General features: G+C 50.4%; 2 protein-coding genes across 7 annotated transcripts; one reads left to right on the top strand and one right to left on the bottom strand.

The window, feature by feature from the left end:
* Positions 1–573: 573 nt before the first annotated feature.
* Positions 574–24929, bottom strand: LOC120666377. Of its 6 annotated transcripts, XM_039946210.1 has the most exons (14): positions 24493–24832; positions 23354–23431; positions 13566–13654; positions 12571–12657; positions 11756–11802; positions 11613–11670; positions 8300–8410; positions 8013–8129; positions 7513–7572; positions 1649–1866; positions 1377–1554; positions 1049–1124; positions 838–956; positions 574–748 (listed from the first exon to the last, which is right to left on the bottom strand). In XM_039946210.1, the coding sequence occupies exons 3-12, from the start codon at positions 13639–13641 to the stop codon at positions 1060–1062; spliced, it is 1017 nt and encodes a 338-aa protein (XP_039802144.1). In that variant the 5' UTR covers positions 13642–13654; positions 23354–23431; positions 24493–24832; the 3' UTR covers positions 574–748; positions 838–956; positions 1049–1059. The 6 variants fall into 6 exon arrangements, with proteins under 6 accessions (XP_039802144.1, XP_039802145.1, XP_039802143.1 ...); XM_039946211.1 differs by lacking the exon at positions 23354–23431 and having other exon boundaries at positions 838–977; positions 24493–24929; XM_039946209.1 differs by lacking the exon at positions 23354–23431 and having other exon boundaries at positions 24493–24929.
* LOC120667944 lies at positions 20471–22367 on the top strand. The gene is made up of 3 exons (XM_039947918.1): positions 20471–21500; positions 21600–21718; positions 21813–22367. Exons 1-3 carry the CDS (start codon positions 20471–20473, stop codon positions 22365–22367), a joined length of 1704 nt encoding a protein of 567 aa, XP_039803852.1.
* Positions 24930–24951: the final 22 nt, after the last annotated feature.

Raw genomic sequence — 24951 nt, 5'->3', positions numbered from 1 at the left:
TTTTGCCGCATCACATTTTAAATTGTTGTTAATTTGGTGTTGGAGAATTATAGGGAATGAAGAAAATCCAGAGACTTCCTCCTGCTTTTTTAGCTCTGGCCGACAAATTTGAGAGGATGAGATACGTTGCTTAAGCAGGAATTAGAGTTTGGGGCCACGAAGAAATGCAAAACATCGCTCAATAAACTTGCACAGCAGGGACGCTGAAAAAGTAAAACCTAGCAACCGGTGATCTCTCGACAAACCCAGCAACCAGCATCGGACTAGACTAGCCATTGGCTCATTGCCCCGGGCAGGCAGTCCTTGCCGTAGAGAACCAGAAGCCGTAGTCACGTTGCTCTGGCCACCGACGACCATATCCCCGTCATAAATGATAGCAGAAAGAACGACACTGACACTGACACTGACAAGCAGGGGTGTTCAAAACCTGTTTGAGCCAAACTGGCGACATTGCTAGCAACGCGAGGATTCCATTGCCCACTAGCAAGCATCATCCGCCAGCAGCAGTAAGCAATCCATTCCCACTAATAAGGTTTTGGAATAATCTGAATTGAACTAAGTGTAGAGGAAGAATCAAACTCAAATTCGGTGAGGAAAGGGTTATATTGAAATGTTCATCAGGTTCACAATCTTCTGTAGCAAGGGCGGCACGGAGAAGAGAAGGCCTTTGAGGCCATATTTACAGGTAATTCCATCATCAGTGCTAGAACTAGAGTTAGTTAGCTTCTTGTACCAAGAACCGACGAACCTGAGTGGAACATGTAAAACAAGGTTAAAAAGGTAAATTTCGCATGATGGCATTATATTTTGTCATGAATTCCAGAGATCTTGACTCACCAAAATGATCCCGAATCCAGACCATCCAATCCAAAACAATCCTGATGATAACCAATTTCATTTGAAAAGGAACAAAGAGACTGTTCATTAGTGATACTACCACTAGACCAATAAATTACCTGCAAATCAATCAGCATAAGCTAATTATATTGAGTGAGGAATTGTGTTATAAGATTGAAATTGTAGGTGAGAAAATCCTACGGTGGAGTACCTATCAATGGGTTACTCTACTGAGGACTTGATCACATGAACACGTCCATTAGGTTGCTGCTGCGCCTTCTTGCTTCCTAGAGAACAAATTGCACAATTAGTAGTTAGATAATAATGCTATACATTACCTTTATGTCACAAGGTTTCAAGGCATCACATGAGATTATGGTGCAGGAGCCTTTTATAAAAGTGCAGTCTCAGTTACTACTTGCAATTCCTTTCGACAGGTATATATGACTAACACAACACACTTATCATTTAACAAATAACAAAAAGAATGAGAAGTCACTTGCTACATGAATGAAAAGACTAAAAGATCACGTTCCAACCTTTGTTTCTCGAATGGGGAACAGCAGCTTTGTTGCATCTAGATCGTGAACCTTCATTGCTAAATGCAGATGCTTGTGTATCTGCTCTCTCAGTTTTTGTTACTAGTGAGTGGTTAGGCCTGCTTGCTGATAATTGCTGAGGAATTCCTGAGCACAGTTCAGATGTGCTTGCAAGAAGCTGATAAGAAGAAACATAGTAGAAATGTAGAATGCATCATCAGTAAGAGAACATGTCAAAATATCCTGTTGATGCTTACAGGTTGGCATCAAACCTGTGTCTGAGGAACAAGGTTCTTCTGAGAACCAAGTAATGCTGACTTGCCACATGGTGGAAACTGTGACACCAATCCATTCTGCTGTGACAAGTTTGGAGTTGTGTGGCTGCTCAAATGCTCCACACATGATTCGCGATAAAGCTGACCAAGCTCCAATCGAAGACGGTAGTTGCCCTGTGAATGATACATTTTTGTTGCAAGAGGAACTGGTGCATCTGATATAAATTAAATGAGAAAATCAAAACACTATCTGATCAGAGGCTACTGCACAATGAAAATTGAACAAAATAATATTATTCTCAAGTCAATACGACAGTTGGGAAATTGGACAAACATCCAAATTTGAGTTCGGGCCATCTGGTTACTCCTACAGAGTTGTGCAACTGACTTTCAGCAAACCTTAACTTGGTAGGCAAAAAATGAAAATCTGGAAAAGCCCCCCATTTCTCTTGTTACTGACTTTACTGCTATCAACCTAACATGGAATGTACTAGAAGATAGAGCTATGCGGGTAATGTTTTCAATGTGAACATCTTTTCTTTCTCAGTTCTCAGAGCTGCATTTTATTTCACTAAGAAGAGAGAAAACAATACAGAGGAGGTCAGAAGGATTCCCCCCCAAACACACACGTACTTTCTTGAAGAGAAGCTACATAAACGCCCACACAAAAAGTTTTATACAACCAGATCACCTAACAAAAGGACACACAAAAAGTTTTATACAACCAGATCACCTAACAAAAGGACTAAATGGGCGAAGAACCACACAGGTCCAGCTAGGTACCATATGCTACTCTCAGTAGCCACTGTATGTAGGGTCACCAAAACATTTGGACTAGCAGCATCGAACACAATCATTCCGTTGCTTCCGAAGTACCCAGGCTTCTAGAATAAACAAGGAGTGTAAGACCCTGGTGCAACTTAGTAAGGATGAAGGGTTCTAGTTCTCTTCATTCCATGATCAGTTAATGATGGAGAGAATAATAGCTTGTATTCCTCCAAACTCTAGAAGGGTGGGATATATAGATCCTATACATGGGCCTCTGTACATGGGCTCACATATACACCAACACCCCCCCACAGTCTGAACTACCAGCACAGCGGTGTTAAGACTGGACAAAAAGAAAGCCAACCCCCCAAGTCTGAACAACCGGCGCAACGGTGTTCAAGACTGGACAAGAAGATAGTACAAAGGATAAATACCCCCGCGCAGCCACAACTAGCCACCTGCTACGTTGAGGCTGGAGCGAAACTCCGAGAAAGTCGAGGAGGGTAGTCCCTTGTGAAGATGTCGGCAAACTGGGAGGTGGTCGGGACATGAAGTACCCGAACATCGCCGATGGCGACCCTGTCGCGCACAAAGTGTACGATCTCCACATGCTTCGTTCGCTGATGCTGGACGGGGTTGGTGGAGAGATACACGGCGATGACGTTGTCGCAGTAGACGAGCGTGCTCTTGGCGAGCTCCTGCTCGCCAAGAGCTGTCGTAGCCAGGACGACTCCGCCACGCCGTTAGCGACAGCCCGGTACTCCGCCTCGGCACTGGAGCGGGAAACAACCGGCTGCCGCTTGGACAACCAGGAGACCAGGTTGCCGCCCAGAAAGACGACGTAGCAGGAAGTGGAGCGACGAGTGTCCGGACAGCTAGCCCAGTCAGCGTCGGTGTAGACCACCAGCTCAGCAGAGGACGAGCAGTGAAGCACCAGGCCGACTGGCCGAGGTCCACAGTGCCACGGACGTAGCGGAGGAGACGCTTCAGCGCAGCAAGGTGTGACTCCCAGGGATCATACATATGGAGACAGACCTGCTGAACAGCGTAGGTGAGGTCCGGCCTGGTGAAGGTGAGGTACTGCAAAACGCCGGCCAGACTCTGGTAGGCAGTAGGATCAGCCACCGGATCACCCAGATCAGCAGACAGCTTCGCCTGAGTGACGCCCAAGAAGTGGAGTTGACCCAGATCCTTCATAGCAAACTCCTGCTACAGAGAGGAGATGACACTCTGAAGCAACTGCTGACCGGAGGCTGTGAGCACAATATCATCGACATAGAGCAACAGATATGCAGCCTCACCCCCACGGCGGTAGATGAAGAGAGACGTGTCAAACTTCTCGGTGAACCCCAATGTCAGCAAGAACGTGACGAACCGGGAGTACCAAGCCCGAGGAGCCTGCTTCAGGCCATAGAGAGACTTGTTGAGCCGACAGACCATATCCAGACGACTCTGAGTCCACAAATTCCGCTGGCTGAGAGCAGTAGACAGTCTCTGACAGAGTGCCGTAAAGAAATGCATTCTTCATGTCCAGCTGGTGCACAGACCAAGAACACGAGAGCGCAAGCGAGAGGACCGTGCGCACAGTAGCATGCTTCACCACTGGACTGAAGGTCTCATCATAGTCCACACCAAGCCGCTGAGTGAACCCCCGGAGAACCCAGCGAGCCTTGTAGCGCTCCAGTGTGCCATCAGCCCGACGCTTATGCGTCCAGATCCACTTGCCAGTTACCACATTGCAACCAGACAGACGCGGCACGAGATCCCACGTCTGGTTGGCAAGAAGAGCCGCGTACTCCTCTTCCATCGCGCGACGGCAGTGAGGATCCGCCAAGGCGTTACGGACAGAGGAGGGTACCGGAGAGACCCGCGGCTCTCCCTCGGTGACGGAGAGAGTCACGGCCTGAGACGCCATCCGCCGAGTCACCATGGGATGAATATGCCGAGGATCCCGATGGATGAATGGCGGATGGTACACCGCCGGCTCGGCTCGAGAGGGAGCCGGAGGCGGCGCTGGTGTCGGCGCCGAACGACGCCAGTACACCTGCACCGGCTGAGCGTACCGCGGCGGCGCCGGCGGCGGCGCCGGTGGCGGCGCCGGACGACGCCGGTACACCTGCACCGGCTGAGCGTACCGCGCAAGTGCAGGGGAAGGCACCGGGGCCGCGCGTGGCGCAGCAGGAGACACCGGGTCCGCGCGCGGCACGACCGGGGGTCCGGGGGACACGCGTAAAGCGACCGCGGGCACCGGGGCCGCGCTCGGCGCAGCAGGGATCACCGGAAGCAGTGTCGGTGTACCGGTAAAACCTGCAGGGAAAGGACAGACAGGTAACGGTGGCTGAACCACCGGGTCAGTCGAAAACATGGACTTCAACTCGGGGTCAGAAGAAGGTGTCGGGAGATCAGAACGCGGCGAGAGGTGAGGTCAAAGCATCGGTACCCCTTGTGCTCAGGGGAGTACCCAAGGAACACACAATGAGTCGAGCGGGGCGCCAGCTTGTGAGAAGCGGTGGCGGAGGTGTTAGAGTAACACGCACACTCGAAGACCCGAAGGTGGTCGTAGCGAGGAGGTGTACCGAAAAGAACGTGGTGTGGAGTGGGAGCAGGAGAAGCAGTGGACGGAAGACGGTTAAACAAGTAGGTGGCGGTGTGGAGACTCCTCCCAGAAGCGTGGGGGCAGAGAGGACTGGATCAAAAGGGTGCGCACGACGTCGTTCGTCGTGCGAATCATCCGCTCAGCCTTGCCGTTCTGAGAAGAGGTGTACGGACAAGACATACGCAGCTAAACACCCCGAGAGAGGAAGAAGGAACGGGAGGTGGAGTTGTCGAACTCACGCCCGTTGTCGCACTGGACGGCCTTAACGGTGAGGCCGAACTGAGTGGACACCCAGGCAAAGAAGTGGAGGAGGGTGGGGAAGGTCTCAGACTTGGCGCGCAAAGGAAAAGTCCAAGAGTAGTGTGAGAAATCATCGACCACCACCAGATAGTATCTATAGCCAGAAAGGCTAAGAACAAGAGAAGTCCACAGGTCACAGTGAACAAGATCAAAGGCATGCGACGCATGCGAAGAAGAAAAAAGGAGTCGAACATGACGACTAAGCTGGCACGCATGGCAGAGGTGCTCAGCAGGAGCCCTAGTACCAGAAACATCGGTACTACGACTGAGCTGAGCCAGAACGTCGCGGCCAGGGTGACCAAGACGGCGGTGCCAAGTGGTGGACGACGGCGTCGCGGCAAAAGCGGCAGACGAAGAAGAAGGCTAAAGTGGTGCAGCGGAAGACGGAAGGCGAAGGGTGTAAAGGGGCCCGTGCTGTCACACCGGAGGAGCGTCCGCCGGGAGGCCGAATCCTTTACAGTGAGACCAGAAGAATCAAATTCGATGGAACAAGAATTGTCAGCAGTAAACTGACGACTGGAAAGAAGGTTATAAACCATCTGAGGAGCAACAAGGACATTGGGAAGACGAAAAAAACAAGGAGCAGAACTCACGGTGGTGACAGGAAGGCAAGACCCATCACCAACCATGATGGAAGAAGGACAAGAGGGGTGTGGGGGTCGGACAGAAGAGAGGATACCGGCATCAGGGGTGGTGTGGAAGGAGGCACCCGAGTCGGCGATCCACTCGGTGCTAACCGGCGGCGTCTGCCCTATGGCGCTGAAGGACTGCGCCAGTGCGGCCTGGTCCCACCCCCCAGGCCAGGTCGGCTGCTGGCTGGGCTGAGCGGGCGGGGTCCAGACCGGCGCGACTGCGGGGGGGGGGGGGGGGGGGCATACCGAACGTAGGCCACGCGGGCGTGGGCGCGGGCACGCGCGCCATGGCCAACGTGGCCATCGCGGGCGCAGGCAGGGGCGGCACAGCAGGCGCGGGCATCGCGGCCGCGAGGGAGCCCCGCGCGGCTTGGACGGCGAGCGCGACGGCGGCCTGCGCAGCGTACGCGGCGGCGAGGGAGGCGGCGGCCCGCGCGGCGTGCTTGGCGTGCGCCCGCGCGGCCTGGGCGAGCTTGGCCTCGATGAGCGTGGCCTCGAGGTCCCGCAGCATCTGCTGCGCGTGCTCGTAGGCCTTGAGGTGCGAGTCGGCGCCGCGCTGGTCGTCGACCGCGGCGGGGCGCACGGCGGCGGCGGCGCCAGGCACGCCCGCGCCCTGGGCTGCGGCAACAGCGGCGGCGGCCCGGGCGGCGGTGGCAGCAGGGGAGGTGCTAGTGCTGCGAGCGCCCAGGGCAGCAGCCAGCTGGGGAGGCGGCGCCCTGCTAGTGCTGCTGCGGCTCAGGGCAGCAGCCAGCAGGGGCGGCGGCGCCCTGCTGGTGCTGCTGCTACAGCTGGGAGACTGCCACGAGGGCAGAGGGCCCCAGGGCGGCGGATCTCGCGGCGGCAGCGGCGGCCCCGGCCTCGGATCCGCGCCCAACGGCCCCCAGGGCGGCGGATCTCGCGGCGGTGGCGGCAGCACCGGCTGGCGCAGCGCCAGCGGCCACGGCCCCCGCGCGCGCCAGCAGGGGCGGCGGTGGCCGGGGGCTGGGCGGGCCAAAGCAGGGGCCAGGAGGGCGGCGCGGAGGAAGAGGGAGGTTGGAGGAAGAGAGGGAAGGGAAGGAGGAGAGAGGGGGTGGCGCCGGCGGCCGGCGGCCAGCCATGGCGGCGGCGGCGGCGGCTGGGAAGAGGAGAGGAAGAAGAGACCTAAGCTAGTGATACCATGATGAAGAGAATAATAACTTGTATTCCTCCAAACCCTAAAAGAGTGGGATATATAGATCCTATACATGGGCCTCTAGATGGGCCTCTATACATGGGCTCACATATACACCAAGTTAACAAGAGGGATGACAATGGAAGATAACTTACCCGCAAAATTGTTTTTGCTTACAGCAAAACCCACCCACGCACCCAGCCCAAATCTAATTCCACATGATAATCATGCAGCTAAGAAGAGAAAGGAACTAAGTCTGTTGGATGGGCATCAATTCAGGAAAGAAGAATGTAAATCATTACTCCATAGCATGGCTACTTGTCTGTGCATGAAAAACAGAAGGAGAAGATAACATGCAGCCTGACAACCTCTAGGAGGAAGCAAAGCATACAGAGAACTGAGAAACAATAAATACCTTTGAGGTGACTTTTAGGCACATTGATAGCAGATGCATTATGAACCAATGTCTTCAGCCCTACAAAGCAAAAAAGCATGTAAAAAAACTCTATCAAAACAAACAAACCCAAAAGTAAGAAATACTGTTATCAACTGGAACACTCATTTTAGGCAAAGAAAAGGCCACACACTATTGTTTCAATCAAAACATATGCAAGAGTCAACGCATTGGTTTCATATGTAGTAGTCCTGGTCATATGACTGATCATTACATGCAAAAGAAAATGAACCGACAAACTTATATCCTTACTTCCTTGGACATCACAAGCTAATATCGACACACACAACTTCTTCATGGTTATAGTGGCTATAAGCCTATAACTAACAATGTCATTCAAACACTAGCCATAAATATCAAATGTCCCCAGAGAAAATTTGGCAAAAAGGAAAGCATAAGGATAAAAATGTCACCAAATTCATAGCAACATTCACTAAGAAAGTAGCACAAACTTTGATCACCTGTGGAACTTATAGGTTGTAGTTTACTGACATGCCCATTGTCCAACTCGAAAGTATTGGCACCGTTCTTGCTTTCAGGTTGAGATTTTGCTTTCACTTTTATGTGTACCTTTTGATCTTTCATATGTCAAGGCAGCAAAACTTTTGAAGATACACAACTTATAGACTCCAATTAATGAAGGAAGTTTATGGAGAGTACTCCACATGGAGAACACAAATAGCAGTATGTAAGCATTAACAGTAAACTAAACAAGAACAAGCAAGCTGCCTCATAAACAATAGGATACTTCCATTACTTATCACTTTTATTTTTCTGCCCTTCTTTGGGGGCTTTGTAGGACTGGCATGATCAATACCCATTGCGTCATTTGTATTTACCTTCCCTGAACTACATCGCTCTGCACAATGAAAACAAATGTCTCAATGAAAAGGCCAAAAATAATGAATACTTCTGATCACAAATTTACTGATACCATTTCAATGCAAGGTTGTATATTCATCCATCAAATTTTTCGAAGGTGGGCTACACATTTTATGATAGGATTCATCTTAAACAGTTGGTAGTAATAAAATAAGTAATGAAAAGGTTTATATTTAAAAAAACCAAATAAGGGATTTGAGTACAATTCATTTTGATCAAGATTACTGGCCAGTGCAGAAACTGATGGTTTAAATGGCAATGCCACTAGCTTTTTTAAGCAGGTGTATCAAAATTGTAAGCAAGATAAACTAGTCAATTATTAAGTCAAACGATGTAAATGTTTAAAAATTAGGACTTCTTTTCGCACATATAAATGGCAAAGTGTATAATTTATGTGTTGAAAAATCTTGATCAGCGGCCTCAGGTAGGCCTTAGTGAGAGTACCAAAATACAGTTCTGAGAAGATCTAGATAGCATGATTAGTACCGTGCCTACCAGTGAGAAACTCTTCATAGGAGATCTCAATGGCCATGTGGGTGCGACTAATGTAGGGTTCGAGTGAGTGCACGTGGGTTTTGGGTATGGTAGCAGGAGTCAAGAGGGGGAGGATGTGTTGAACTTCGCGTTAGCCTACGACTTGTTGATAGTGAATACCGTGTTTAAGAAGAGGGAATCCCATCTTGTGACGTTTCGTAGTGGACAACACTCGAGCCAGATCGACTTTATCCTTGCTATGAGGGAGGATAGACGTGATTGCTTAGATTGTAAGGTGATACCTGGGGAGTGTGTTGTCCCTCAACACAAGCTTGTGGTGGCGGACTTTCGTCTTCGGGTACGTGTCCACCGGGACAAACGTGCCAAAATTGCGAGAACAAAGTGGTGGAAGCTTAGAGGGGAAGCGGCACAAGCGCTTAAGGAAAGGATGCTAGGTGAGGGGCCTTGGGAAGAAGAAGACGCAGATGACATGTGGCTAAAGATGACAACATGTGTTCGGAAGGTGACCTCAGAGGTGTTTGGCGTGAGTAGGGGAGACAAACAGGAGGGGAAAGACACCTGGTGGTGGAATGACGAGGTGCAAAGGGCTATTAAGGAGAAGGAGTGTTTCAAGCGCCTCCACCTTGACAAGAGTGCAGCCAACATCGAGGGCTATAAATTAGCGAAGAGGGTTGCAAAGCGAGCTGTGAATGTAGCAAATGGTAAGGTGTATGATGACATGTATCAGCGGCTAGGCACGAAAGAAGGGGAGAAGGACATTTATAAGATGGCTAGGATCTGCGAGCGGAAGACAAGGGACATCAACCAAATCAAATGCATTAAGGATGTGACAGATCGACTGCTAGTGAAGAATGAGGAGATCATGGATAGATGGAGAGAGTACTTCGACAAGTTGTTTAATGGGGAGAGTGAGGGCCCTACCCTTGAGTTAGATGACTCTTTTGACGATACCAACAGACGTTTTGTGAGGAGAATTCAGAAGGTAGAGATCGGGGAGGCTTTGAAAAGGATGAAGGAAGGTAAAGCGATGAGCCCTGATGGTATCCCCATTGAGGTGTGGAGATGCCTAGGAGATAAAGCAATAGTATGGTTAACTAAGCTTTTTAATCTCATTTTTCGGTCAAACAAGATGCCAGAAGAATGGAGGAGAAGTATATTAGTACCTATCTTCAAAAACAAGTGCGATGTTCAAAGTTGTACTAACTACCGTGGGATTAAGCTGATGAGCCATACGATGAAGTTTTGGGAGAGGGTTATCGAGCATCGGCTAAGAAGAGTGACAAGTGTGACCCAAAATCAATTTGGGTTCATGCTTGGAAGGTCAACCATGGAGGCGATTTTCTTAATACGACAATTAATGGAGAGATATAGGGAACAGAAGAAGGATTTGCACATGGTCTTCATTGACCTTGAGAAGGCATATAACAAAGTACCGAGAAATGTCATGTGGTGAGCCTTGGAGAAGCACAAAATCCCAACTAAGTACATTACCCTCATTAAGGATATGTACAAGGATGCGACGACGTTTGTCCGGACATGTGATGGCAACACCACTGACTTTCCTATTAACATAGGCCTACACCAGGGGTCAGCTTGAGCCCTTATTTATTTGCTTTAGTGATGGATGAGGTCACGGATATACAAGGTGAGATCCCTTGGTGTATGCTCTTTGCTGATGATGTGGTGCTAGTTGACGAGAGTAGGGTAGGGGTTAATAGAAAGTTAGAGCTGTGGAGACGCACGTTAGAGTCGAAAGGGTTCAGACTTAGTAGGACCAAGACCGAGTACATGATGTGCGATTTCAGCGCGACTAGGCATGATGGGGGAGACGTTAGTCTAGATGCGCAAGTGGTGGTCCAGAAGGATACTTTTCGGTATTTAGGATTGGTGCTACAAAAGGATGGCGACATTGATGAAGATCTTAGGCATAGAATTTCAGCTGGCTGGTTAAAATGACGGCAAGCTTCTGGCATCTTTTGTGACAAGAGGGTGCCACAAAAGCTAAAAGACAAATTCTATAGGACAGCAATTCGTCCGGCGATGTTATACGGTGCTGAATGTTAGCCTACAAAAAGGCGACATGTCCAGCAACTGAGTGTAGCAAAGATGCGGATGTTGCGGTGGTTTTGCGGGCACACAAGGAGGGATAGAGTCCGGAACGAAGTTATTCGGGATAGAGTCGGGGTGGCACCAATTGAGGAGAAACTTATCCAGCATCGGCTGAGATGGTTTGGACATGTCCAACGAAAGCCTCCTGAGGCGCCGGTGCGTAATGTGGTTCTTGAGCGGGTCGATAATGTAAAGAAGGGTAGAGATAGACCTAAACTGACGTGAGATGAGTCGGTTAAGAGAGACCTTAAGGATTGGAATATCTCTAAAGAGATAGCTTTGGATAGGAGCGCTTGGAGACTAGCTATCAATGTGCCTGAACCTTGACTTATTTCTTTCGGGTTTCATCTCTAGCCTACCCCAACTTGCTTGGGAAAAAAAAGCTATGTTGTTGTTGTTGTTGCCATATTATGAGTTTGAATTAGTGGATTAAAAATTCACAGCCTGGTTGACAGAAGACAAGTGATGGGTTACACAAACTTGACAAGATTTGTTACACCTAAAATATGAGCAGACTAAACTTAAGTAGAAGTAGTTACCCCTACATAATGTTAAAGCAAAATTGTTAATAGCACCTGTATGAACTGCATATTGGCTAGCCTTGACTGGCTTCTTGCAAGTACTACAGCAGACCTTCAATAAAAGATAAAAGTTTTCGATCCAGTGGATCAACCATAGGCAAAAAGGGAAAGCATACAGGTAAATTCATCAAAGTTACCAGGTCCAAAGGATCAGCCATAGGTTTTGATCCAAATATATGCATATCTGCACAAATTTATTGGTTAGGTTAATAAACTAAGTTGTGGCATAAACATGTAAGTTTTACATGTGAGCTACAAATACCTCGTATACTAGAACCATTTGTCGTAAAACACAACAAAGTATATGTTGAGGGAATGGCCCAGCCCATGCAGCAATAGGGCTCATGTAAAGGCTGCCCAAGGATCTATTTATGAATATTGTACCCAATGCCCTCCTCTATATATAAGGGGGCTCACTTGAGCACTCCTCACCTGCTCTCTTCTTTTGTGTGCCCCCATCCCTCTCATTTTTACCCTTCATAGTTCACACCACCCTTCTCTCTTTTCTCTGTTTGCAGGAGTAAAATCCCCAGTAGTATATTGGGGGAATAGCCCAGCCCATGAGATTAATGGGCCTCATGTAGCGGCCCAGGGACCTATTTGTAAATATTGTACCCACCAGGGGGCCGGGGCTAAATTGCCGCCCCCCTCCCATCCTATATATAGCTGGCCCAAGGGGTCAAATGGGGACTCTCTCCCCCATGAGCATTTTTTCACTCTCACTTGCTCTGGTTTCCCTCTCTCTCTCTGCTGTTTGGTGGAGTCTTCTCCCCAACAGTATACATAGCAGGCAATATAAACGCATATGGTGGCCGCAAAATATCAAGCTAAAAAAACACATATGAGCCAGAAGCTGGAAGCACTAAAAAATCTACATGTGCCACCTGATAGAGGTAACCCTTAGTACTAGAGACTCGAGAAAATAACTGAAATATCAGCAAGGGGAGCTCACCGTTTTCATCCAGTAAATTTGGTTCGTGTGCATCAAACAGTTGCTTTTGCAGGACCTGTGCAGCATTCATCTCATGGATCACATCATCTGCCATAGTAACAGAACGGACTCTTTTCATTCTCAAATACACAACATACATGGATTGCTGCCAGTCCCTATGTTTAATACATTTATTCATTCAAGAGAGACAAAAAGAAATGCAAGGAACAGAAGATGGAATGGACAATAATCAAAAGATCAACCATAAACTAGCTGTGACTGTGAACACATACCAAAAACCACACCATTTTTGGTTTGCAAGTACATGAGATATCTGAATTGTTTTAGCTAGCATAAAACAAGACAATCCACAAACAAACATTCATACTGCACAATACAAAACATGATTTAAAAATTTTGCAAATCAAACCGATAATCCAAACTGAGTAAGAACTTATGGACCAATGCTATTTCTGCTCCAGAACATAAGACAAGCGTGCCTTACTGAAAAAAAATGTGCAGCCCAGCATTGAGCCATTGAGTTAAATATAATCAAGTTCAGTTACAATTTAAACTGTCCTTGGAATCCATAGAAGATTTTGTATATGAATAGTACTTCATTTTTTATGGTCTGTTCTATCATTTTTTTCCTCTAGAATTTGATGTTCTCCCTTCCTCTTTGCTACGAATCAGTCAAGTTGAAATTTTTTTAAATAAGGAGGAAAAACACAAGTTGCGCAAATTTCAAGTAAAATATAAGACATGGTGCACCATTATATCCGAACTAATCATGAATTATTTTATTAGTGGACCGCACAAACCAATAACATCAAGCAACTGCATGAGAACAGTACACTTCATAAATACTAATCCAATTTCCAACCAAACTATGCAATATAAGTTTCTCTTCATTTTATTCTGGACACAGGCCTCAGCCTTTCTATTGAAGTATTGTCGATGAAGTTGACAAGCTAATTAGAAAGCCAAAATAAGCTAAAATATTAGCAATACTTTACCTGGTGCTGTGTGATTTTCCATCATTACAAGCTTCAGCACAGAAGCCATTTTAAAATGCCCCGGCATGCAAACCATTTTGAAATGCAACCTACAATCCAGCCACATTTGTTACATGCCAGAACTGCCATATAATTCAAACAGGTACAGTAGTTGGATCTAAGTGACATAGGGGAGCACATTATCAAGCCTAACTGTTACCATATAACACAAACGAAAATTATATAGCCACCCAAGTACTTTCTGAACTTAAAATTCCTGGAAAGTAAACAAAAAAAATCTTTATCCATATAGCAATATTATTATAGCCAAAGTCAACTGCACCTCACTTTTTGGTTCTATATTGAGAGGATCCTCTCGTTTTGACTAATGACTACTGAGAGCAAATTTATCTAAAACCGAAATAAATAGGAGTATAGTACCTTATGTTCTGTGGAAAGAAAGATGGATCATGTAAAAGAATGATAGGCTAACAATGTTTTTGCCGCCCAAATTCAAGTGGCAAGCCACGGCAGGTCAAAAGGTAGAGCTACTACTACTATAATGAAAAAGAAAGGGAGCAAGCTAGAGCATGGTGATTATCTGACAAATCTTCCCCTAATCGCTTTGCTCTTGCTTGATTTCCTCAACTCCAATCTTGGTCCTCAACTCTGTGAGTCGAACGCGCCCAAGTGGCTTGGTGAGGATGTCACCGAGCTGTCGAGCAGTCTCGACATGCTCGATCTTGATCTGTCCACCATCGACGCAGTCACGGATGTAGTGGAACTTGGTGTCGATGTGCTTGCTCCGGTCGTGGTGGACGGGGTTCTTGGCAAGGGCAATGGCGGACTGGTTGTCCATCATCAGGAAGGGTGCCCGAGCGTCTTCTCCGGTGAGCTCTGCCAGCAGCCTTCCCAGCCAAACTCCCTGGCAACATGCCGTCGCCGCCGCAATGTACTCTGCCTCGCAAGTGCTTAGCGCGACGACCTTCTGCTTCGTCGATTGCCAGGAGATCGGGCACGCGCCAAGGAAGAAGAGCACGCCAGTCGTGCTCCGCCGTCCATCAACGTCGCCCGCCATGTCGCTGTCGCTGAAACCGATCAGCTCCACCTCTCCCCTGCTCCTCCTTGGGTAGATGAGCCCGTAGCCGCGCGTCCCCGCCACATAGCGGAGCAGATGCTTGACCGCGGCGAGGTGATCCTCCCGCGGTTCCGCCATGAACCGGCTCACGTACCCTACGGCGAACCCAATGTCCGGCCGCGTGTGTGTGAGGTAACGTAGCCCGCCGACGATGCTTCGGTAGCTCGTGGCGTCCACCAAGGGGGCAGTGCTGTCCTTTGACAGCTTGATCTTCTCCTCCATGGGCGTTTGGCACGCCCTGCACTCGCCCATCCCGCTCCGCTCCAGCAGCTTCTTGGCGTAGGAGCTCTGGCGGAGCGTGATGGCGTCCCTCCCCTGCTCCACCTCGATCCCAAGATAGTAGGTGAGCAGGCCGAGGTCAGACATGCGGAACATCGCCTTCATCTTCTTCTTGAACGCGTCGATGTCACGCTGCTCTGTGCCGGTGACGATGAGGTCGTCGACGTACACGCCGACGATTACCAGTCCGCCCTTCGACCGGTGCGTGTAGAGGGCGTGCTCGGTGGCGCACTTGGTGTAGCCGAGCGTGGTGAGGCTGGCGTCGAGCTTGATGTTCCATGCGCGCGGCGCCTGACGCAGCCCGTACAAGGCCTTGCGCAGGCGGAGCACCCTGTGCTCCTCGCCGGTGACGACAAATCCCGGCGGCTGCTGCACGTACACTTCCTCGGCGAGTTCCCCGTTGAGGAACGCCGATTTCACGTCCAGATGATGGACCTCCCAGCTCCTTGACGCCGCCAGCGCCAGTAGTAGGCGCACAGACTCCATGCGCGCCACCGGCGCAAAGACTTCTTCGAAGTCGATGCCCTCGCGCTGCACGAATCCTTTGGCCACGAGCCGCGCCTTGTGCCGCACCACCTCGCCGCGCTCGTTCTTCTTCACCTTGAACACCCACTTCAATCCGATCGGCCGGCATCCGATCGGCGGGTCCACAAGTTCCCACGTGTGGTTCTCCTCCACTGCTGCCATCTCCTCCAGCATCGCCACCCGCCAGCAAGCCTCCTGCTCTGCTGTGGCGAAGCTCGGTGGCTCCTCTGCGCTGCCCAGGTGCAGCTCGAGATCGTCCAGCACCCGGGCCGCCTGCCCTGGTGGACTGGAATCACCGACGAGATCATCCACCGCGCGGAACCGGAGCGGCTCGCCGGAGTACTCCGCATCGACGTTCGAGGAGGCGCTCGGAGGTGGCGTGACGTAGTGGATCGGCGATGCTGAGCCTGGTGATGGTGCCGCAGGTGTGGCCGGCGACCCCGCAGGCAAATGCGGAGCCGGTTCCGCTTCCCCTGTTTCCGAAACAGGGGAGGCTGGAGCAGGGGAGCCGCCGCCTGGGCTCGTTCCCGCCGCACCTGAAGCAGGGGAGCCAACTCCTGGGCTCGCCGCTGCTTCCCCGTCAGCGTCCTCCCCGTCCTGGACCTCCACGTGCTCGATGATGAAGTCCCTCCAAGCTCCGCGCACTGCTTCCCCATCACCTTGCTCCTCCTCCCAACTCCAACACGCCGCCTCATCAAAAACCACGTCGCGGGACACCACCACGCGCCGTGCCTGCGGATCGTAGAGCCGGTACGCCTTGCTACCGCGCTCGTAACCCAGGAACACCATCGGGCTGCTCCGATCCTCCAACTTGGGGAGGTTGGGCCTCGTCTTCTTCACATGCCCGATACAGCCGAATGTCCTGAGGAAGGACACATCCGGCTTCCTCCCGTGCCATGCCTCAAACGGCGTCATGCCGTCCAAGCTCTTGGTGGGCGCGCGGTTCAGAATGAACACCGCCGTGCTCACCGCCTCGCCCCAGAACGCCGCCGGCATCCTCTTGGCCTTGAGCATGCTCCTCGCCATGCCGACGACCGTCTGGTTCCTCCTTTCCACGACGCCGTTCTGCTGCGGCGAGTACGGCGCCGTGAGATGGCGTTCCACGCCTTGTCCGGCGCAGTAGAGCCCGAATTCGATCGAAGTGAACTCGCCGCCGCGATCCGTCCGCAGCACGCGCAGCTTCTTCCCCGATTTTGTCTCCACCCGCGCCTGGAACTCCTTGATCGCCGCCGGCGCCTCATCCTTGCTTGACAGGAGGTGCAGCCACATGTAGCGGCTGCAGTCGTCCACCAGAAGCAGGAAGTAGCGCCGCCCGCCGTGCGTTGCTGGCGTGATTGGCCCGCAGAGGTCGCCGTGGACGAGCTCGAGGATGTCGCCGGCGCGGTAGCTCGCCTTCTTGGGGAAAGGCAGCCTCCTCTGCTTCCCAGCGAGGCAGCTGTCGCAGAGCTCGCCCGCGTGCTCGATCAGCGGCAGCCCTCTCACCATGCCTCGCCTCGCCATCCTGGCCAGAGCGTCAAAGCTCAGGTGGCCGTAGCGCGCGTGCCAGCGCCATGCGTCGTCGTCGCAGCGTGCCGCCAAGCACACCGGGCGCGCAATGCGCAGCGCCAGGGTGTAGAGGCGGTTCTTGCTCCGCGCGACCTTGGCGAGTAGCTTCCGCTCGCGATCTCTGATCCGGAGCACGCCTCCGTCAATCAGCACCTGGCAGCCTCGCTCGTCGAGCTGGCCAATGCTGATGATGTTGCTCCGGAGCTTGGGGATGAAGTACACGTTCGTGAGCGCCTTGTGCTCGCCGTCCTTGCACTGGAACACGACCGTGCCGCGCCCCTGGATGCCAACGCCGGAGTTGTCCCCGAACTTCACGGTGCCGACGACTCCGGTGTCGAGCTCGGAGAAGGCCGCGCGGTTGCCGGTCATGTGGTTGCTTGCGCCAGTGTCGAGGTACCACTGCTCCTCCGCCTCCTCTTCCGCCCGCCCGAGGTTGACCCGCGCGCGCGGTTCGTCGAGCTCGACGTGCCCGCCGCAGTCCTCTGCCTCGGTGTTGATGGCGCAGACCTGCGCCATGAGCAGCGCAGGCTCTTCCTCGTCATCCTGGGCGAGATGCGCCCTCTCCTGGCGCCTTGGCTCCTTGCAATTTCGGGCCCAGTGCCCGATTTTGCCGCAATTGTGGCACCGATCCTTGTCGGCAGCGCGATTGCCGCCGTCCTTGTTGGTCCCCTCATCCTTCCGCCGCGGTTTGCCGCGCCGCCTACCGCGCGCACCGCTTCCGCCACCTCCGCGCGAAACAGAGGAGCCCTCCCCCTGCTTCCTCTCGCGCAGGCGCGCCGCCCACTGCTCCTCCGTGAGCAGTAGCTGGCCGCCGGCGGTCGTGCGGGCGGTTGCCTCCGCGCGATCTTCAACCGCCTTGAGCCGCCCGGTCACCTCCTCGATTGTGAGCGTGCTCATGTCGAGCAGCGTCTCAATCGAGAGCGCAATCTGCGCGAATCGCGGCGGCACGGCGCGGAGATACTTCGCCACCGCCTCCTCCTCGCCGATGGCGACGCCGACCTGCGCTAGCTGGCTCACCAGTGAGGTGAGCCGCAGCGCGAAGTCCTCGATGGCCTCTCCATCGCGGAACGCGATTGCCTCGTACTCCCGCCTGAGCTGCTGCGCCTTCGCCTTGCGCACGCGGTCGCCTCCCAGCCGCATCGTCTCCAAGCTCTCCCAGGCCTCCTTTGCGGAGTCCTTGGCGCCGAGCGGGACGACGTACTCTGTTGGCACCGACTTGAGGATGGCCTCCATGGCCGACTGGTCGTCTTCTTCGTCGGTGGTGCCCGCTGTCACCGCCGCCCACAGGCGCCTTGCCTTGAGCATCACCTTCATCAGCACCACCCACTCGGCGTAGTTCGTGCGGGTGAGCATGGGATACTGCGCGTTGCCGGCTTCCCGCACCGTCTTCTTCACGACGTACGTCGTCTGCCGACCACGCCGCTCCGGGGAACGCCCGCGCCCACGCTCACGATCCAGGGAAGCCATGGCCACCAAGCTCGAACACTCAAGCTCTGAATACCACTTGTTTTTGCCGCCCAAATTCAAGTGGCAAGCCACGGCAGGTCAAAAGGTAGAGCTACTACTACTATAATGAAAAAGAAAGGGAGCAAGCTAGAGCATGGTGATTATCTGACAAACAATACCGTACAAGGGGCCATGTTATCTAGTCGTCCGACTAATCGCGATTAGTCGGGCTTATCGGTCCGGGGACCTCGATAAGGGACTCCGAGTAGGTCTGGGCGACTAATTTCTAGTCGTCCGACTAGTCGTCGATTAGTCGCGATTAGTCGGACCGATTAGGTTGAAAAACGATCAGGCTTGGAGTTATTTTGTGGGCTGTTTGATTTATGGGCCTGGGCCGGTAGTGGGCTAGTTCGGTGGCCCATTAGGTTTACGGTATAAATGAGAGACAGCACCTCCCAGCCGTCCGCCCGCTCCAGAGTCCAGACCGACGCCGTTCGCTCGCTGAATCGGCGCCCCGCCCAAAATCGCGCCCCCCTGGGACCGCCGCCGCCTTCTGCACGTCCGCCCTCCGCCGGCGCAGCTGCGGCCTGCAGCTCCCAGCCGTCCACCCGCTCCAGACCGACGCCGTTCGCTCGCCGAATCGGCGCCCCGCCCAAAATCGCGCCCCCCTTGGACCGCCGCCGCCTTCTGCACGTCCGCCCTCCGCCGGCGCAGCTGCGGCCTGCTGCTGCTGCCGCGGAAGGACCCGGCGGCCGGCGACCCTGTTCCTGACTTCCTTCCGCCTCCTGCCTCCGCCTCCGCCTCCACCAGCCTTGGGCGCCGGCGTTCCGCAAGGCTACCACCAGCAGCAGCACCTGAAGATGAGCTCCTCTTCCTCCGACGGTAAGTGTCATGCTTCTTCTCTGTGCTCTCCCCTCCCCTGCTTTACTGATTGCTCATGCTCGAGCTCCGTTTCCCCTCTTGCTTGCTATTCTTCTAGCTTGTTTCTCTCCTCTGCTGAGTGGTATGTGTATGTGCAGAAGTGGAACGACGCCACAGAGCTGTGGAAGTGTTGCTGCCTGAGAATGAAGCAAGTGCCACAGGGACAGGGTCATCAGTTGCTGAAACTGCTTGTTCAGCCGCTCCAGATGGCCAATCCCTTGCAGCAAAGGCCATAGCTGCACTACCACCAGATCTTGCGGAGATGGCTCAAGATCCTAAGAGAAAGGCAAGATCTAGTGACCCTGGATGGAAGTATGGGTTCTGGCCAGATGTTCTGAAGAAGGAGATGATGCAATGCATATTTTGTAAGAAGGTTGTCCCTGCAGGAATCAAAAGGTTTAAGCAGCACCTTGCTGGGGGTTTTGGTGATGCAGTGAAATGTCCAAAAGCTCCAGAGTTGGTTAGGAAAGAGATGCATGCTTACTTGAAGAAGAACTCAAGGACTGTGCTTCAGAATTTGGATGAAGGTGAACAAGGTGAAGCTCAAGAGGGGCAAGAGGGTGGTGAAGCCCAAGAGCAAGCTGGTGAAGTTAAACAACAACCTGCAAGAGTTCCCAGTTCTGGGACAAAAATAAAGCAAGCAAAGATTAAAATTGCTCAAACTGCAATCAGTTCCTTCCTGGTTTCCGGTCCAGTAAAGCCACAGACACAGAAGTACTCCAAGTCCGTAAGTTCCATGCTTTGCGATACACCAGAAGAAATAGTAGCAAAAAGACATAAATCCAAGACCTCTCAGCCAACTCTTGAGGATTGCACAAAGAAAGATAAGGAGGCAAAACAAATTGTTGATGACCATGTTGCTGATTTCTTTTATGAGAATGGTATACCATTCAATGCCATCAACTCAAGAAGCTGGGAGATTATGCTTGAGTCCATTGGCCAATATGGTCATGGGTATCGCTCACCAACATACCATGACATTAGGGGTCCGTTGCTTGAAAGGGCTGTTGAAAGGACAGCAATACTAAGGAAGAAACATGAGGAGGCTTGAAAAGAATATGGTTGCACAATCATGTCGGATGGGTGGACAGATACAAGCCATCGCCATCTCATCAACTTTCTTGCCAATAGTCCAGCAGAGACCTTCCTAGGCTCAGTGAATGCTTCAAGTGAGGTAGCAGATGCAAATATGTTAGCAGATTTGTTGGAGAACCAAATTGACAAAGTTGGGAAAGAATATGTAGTGCAGCTAGTCACTGACAATGGAGCCAATTTCAAGGCAGCGGGAAGGATTTTAATGGAGAGGATCCCACATTTGTTTTGGACACCTTGTGCTACACATTGCTTGAATTTGATGTTGCAGGACATTGGAGAGATAAAAGATTTCAACACAGCAATCAATTGGGCAAAGAAACTGTCCAGATTTATCTACAAGCATGGAAGGCTTCTTGATCTTATGAGGGATAAGATAGGTGGAGATCTTGTAAGGCCAGCTGTGACTCGCTTTGCTACTTCATATCTCACATTGGCAAGTATGCATCAGCACAAGAATGGTCTGAAAACTTTATTTGTTAGTGATGAATGGCAGGCTAACACCTTGTCTAAAACTGCTGAAGGACTGCAATGTCAAAAAATTGCCCTTTCATTGCCATTTTGGAACAAAGTGGAAAATTGCCTAAGAGCTTCTCAGCCACTCCTTGTTGCTCTAAGAATAGCTGATGGAGATGAGACACCAGCAGCTCCTGAGATCATGGCAGCAATGGATATTGCAAAGAGCTCCATCAAGGAATCTCTGAAAGACAAACCTAGTTTACTTAATGAAGTAATGGGGTGCTATGAGAAGAGGTGGGAAAATCAAATGGAGCAAAAGTTGTATGGTGCAGCCCTATTCTTGAATCCAGGCAAGTTCTTTGCTATAAGGGAAAATGACAGGAGACAAGCTGCAAGGCTAAGGTCCATGTTCAATGATGTTTTCTGGAAGATGGTCTTGGATGATAATGAACAGACCAAGATTAGTAAGCAAGCTGATGATTACGAAAGGTCTGAAGGTGATTGCTTCTCAAAGCCATTAGCAATAAGAGATAGAGATAAAAAGAATCCTAGTAAGTAATTCTATAATTGTTTGTATTGCAGTTTCTGTTCTTTTACTTCTCCACTTTCTTTGGTATTGGTAATACACTGACATTGTATTTATATTGCAGTTCTTTGGTGGGGATCATATGGTGGCTTAGCATATGAGCTCCAAAGTTTAGCAAAAAGAATCATAAGTCTTTGCTGTTCAGCATCTGGATGTGAGCGTAATTGGAGCGCATTTGCTCATGTAAGTAACTTAGTAGTAAATACTGCTAATAATTGGAGTTTTGTAGCAATATTCCTCACAAACTATTCTGATTTTGTTTTATTTATTTGTGCAGGTCCATACCAAAAAGAGAAACCGATTAGAGCACAAAAGGCTGAACAAGTTGGTGTATGTTAGCTACAACCAGAAGATGGCAAATAGATTTCAAAAAATTAGAGAACTCGGTTCCAAAGGAAAGAGATCGAACCCCCTGCTACTTGAAGAGTTTCAATGGGAGAATGAATGGGTTGATGAAAATTGTGAACCAGTTCACACAGGAGCAGCAGCTGATGATGCTGGCAATACTTTGACTTGGGCTCAAGTGGATGTAGCTAGTGAGGCAACTGAAGCTCTACGGGGTCGTGGCTTGCCTAGGGCTGCTGCTGCTCGTGCTGCTGCTACTGTCAGCCATACTTATGCTAGGAAGAGGAAGCGTCCAAGGAAGCAGCGAGCTACAGATATTGCTGAAGAAGATGACAGTGATCATGAGATGATAGATGCGGCAAATGACCAGCTTGATGGATCTGATTCAGAAGCAATAATGGATCAAGATCAGGAGGATGCAGATTCTGGAGGATGTGCAATAGCTGCGGCCGGAGGCTTCCAATTGAATTCTGATTTGCTTAATTAGATGCATGGCTGATGGCTGTCTTATTTTGTTGTTGACTTGTTGAACTCTTGAATGGTGTTGTGTTGAGCTGACAGCTGAGCACTTCAGCTTTTGTTGTGTGAAGTGTGAACCAATTTATCAACTATGTAATATGTAGTTATATCCTGAGCCTATTTAGTTATCAAGTCATGTGCTTTTTTAAAAATATATATTTATTCTTTGCTCTTCTGTTGTACTACACTACTATTATGTTCTTACTATATGGCTTATTCTTTGCTACTTACTTCAGTTCTTTTCTTTGTAATTTCAGATTCAACAGCAAATCAGCGAGGATATGGACTATGGGGGGACAGGAATGCAGAGTTCTGGACAGTTCACAAATCATCTCTCACAAGTAAGTGAAAAATCGACCATCATTGTTGCCTTCGTGCTTGCTTTTTATTAAGTAATATGTAGTACATATATCATATCGGTCCTGGGACACATCGGACGACTAGGCAAACGACTAGGACCGACTAGGCTCGACTAATCGGCCTGGTCGACGACTAATCGCGACTAGTCGTCTTATCGGTCCCATGGCGACTAGGTCCGACTAGACGATTTGAAAACATTGACAAGGGGAAGGAAGCCACTAAAGAATAGCATGCACAAACATAATTATCTCTGTCCAGTGTCCACTAAGGTTTTAATGGTTATGGTTCCTGATGATACCCTGCTGAAGTTTCACTGTTTCAGGCAGGCCATATAGCAATATTGTTTTCTACCATTCCTCAGCAACAACCATCCACACAAACAAAAACTTCATGAAGCTGCAACTCTTGTTACATGTTAACCAAAGAATAAAGATGTTAAACTATACAAACAGTTAAAAGGATACAATATGTTAATGTTAGCTGATGGTTGGAGAAAGCAAAGAAATTCTATGGTGCAAATCATAATCACCTTTACAAGTTTCATAATTGCATATTGCCCTTCTGTATATAACAGTTACCTGCCCTAGGTCTTACCTTATCTATCCTATGGTATTTAGCTTTCTGTGTCCACAAGTCCTACTATGCTGCATGGGTCTCGCATTTTCTCTGAGTCTAAAGTACAGAAAAATGAATTGAACCAAGAAAGAGATTTTAACTAGAGGATTGAACTTTAAATGCAAGGAAATAAAAGACCATAAATCTGAAATAAAGACTGTTTATTTGGTAATTTCAGGATTCCGGTGATTTATCAGGATATAAAACCTCCCAGGTATAGAATAAGATCTTGCTAAAGTTAGTTTCATATGCTTCAATGTTAACCTCAAAACCTCAAAACTACAAACCAACTGGTATGCACACCAATTGGGATAAAAAATTAGATCTACAAACTGATAATTATGTGCATACAGATAGCAAAATAAATATACCCCACCCAATCACCCATCCAAAAAAAATCTAACCCCAAAACTTAGACAACAAGCTTAATGGCACACTTACGCTACAGTTCAACATCAAAGAACCCTGTGATTCCTCAACAACATCATAATGCAACCTGTCCCAGAAGAAAAAAAACAACTGCGTGCTGGGCCCACTTGTCAATCAGTGCTTGTAAATGTTTAATTTGCATGCATGCTACATATCCTGAGGCCCTCCATCTCTTCATGTCTATTGAACCTCAGTCCTCAGGCCTATAAAGTAAATAAAACGACCAAAATACCTAAACACCTGCTGAAACAATGGGCCGTTCTACCACCACCACATTCTACACTCCAGCACCTGATGTTACCGCAAATTAAACAGCACAAATCTACCAGGCATTGGTACTGCAAATTGTGATATTACCATTACAGTCAGTAGCATCCCCTAAGTTCAAATCAAACTACATTTCAAGTCTAAAGAAAAAAAAATGCAGCGCAAGTAACTAACTAGTATTCCACCGTCACAAACAAATGACGCCATTTAAAGGCAAAGATGCGTTATGTATACTACAACATGCACCCAACAGAGATCACATTCCTAACCAAAAAAAGTGTCCGGATCATTCAAAGATTCCAAAAATAAGGGGCTCGTCAGCAGATTCCCACTTGCCCAAAAATTTAGATCGAGTAATGGCAGATACCGACGAATTAATCAACTGAAAAAAAATCACGGAGAATTATATTTACAAGTCTCACCTGGAGCAACCGAATTCCTGAAGCACGCGCTTCCCTCGAAAAAAATCGGTAAGAATCAATCTCGAATTCCAATCAATCAACCCCGCGCCGCCGCCGCATCCGCATCCGCCCCCGCCGGCGGCGCCTCCTCGTCCTCGCCGCCCCGCGTCACATGCCAAATTCCGCGGCGAGAGGGACCCCCCGCGCGGGAGGGTACGAGGCCGCCGGGCGGGACGCGGGAGGAGGGGTGGACGCCGAGGTGGGGGCCGGAACCACCGGAGCGGCGCCGCGGCGGCTCCCTGGCGATCACCGGCGGCGAGGGGACGCGGCGATCGGGCGGGGGCGAGCGGAGGGCGATGCCGAGCGAGCGCCAAGCGTTGCAGATTTGGGGACCGGGCCTCGGGCTCGCCCGGTTCTTGTAGCCGCCGGACCGGCCGGTCCGACACGCGACCCCGAACCGCGGCTTACGATTCGACCGGA

The sequence above is a fragment of the Panicum virgatum genome, chromosome 3N (assembly GCF_016808335.1).
Source record: "Panicum virgatum strain AP13 chromosome 3N, P.virgatum_v5, whole genome shotgun sequence".
Classification (NCBI taxonomy): Eukaryota; Viridiplantae; Streptophyta; class Magnoliopsida; order Poales; family Poaceae; genus Panicum; species Panicum virgatum.
This window is presented reverse-complemented; position numbering and strand designations above follow the sequence as displayed.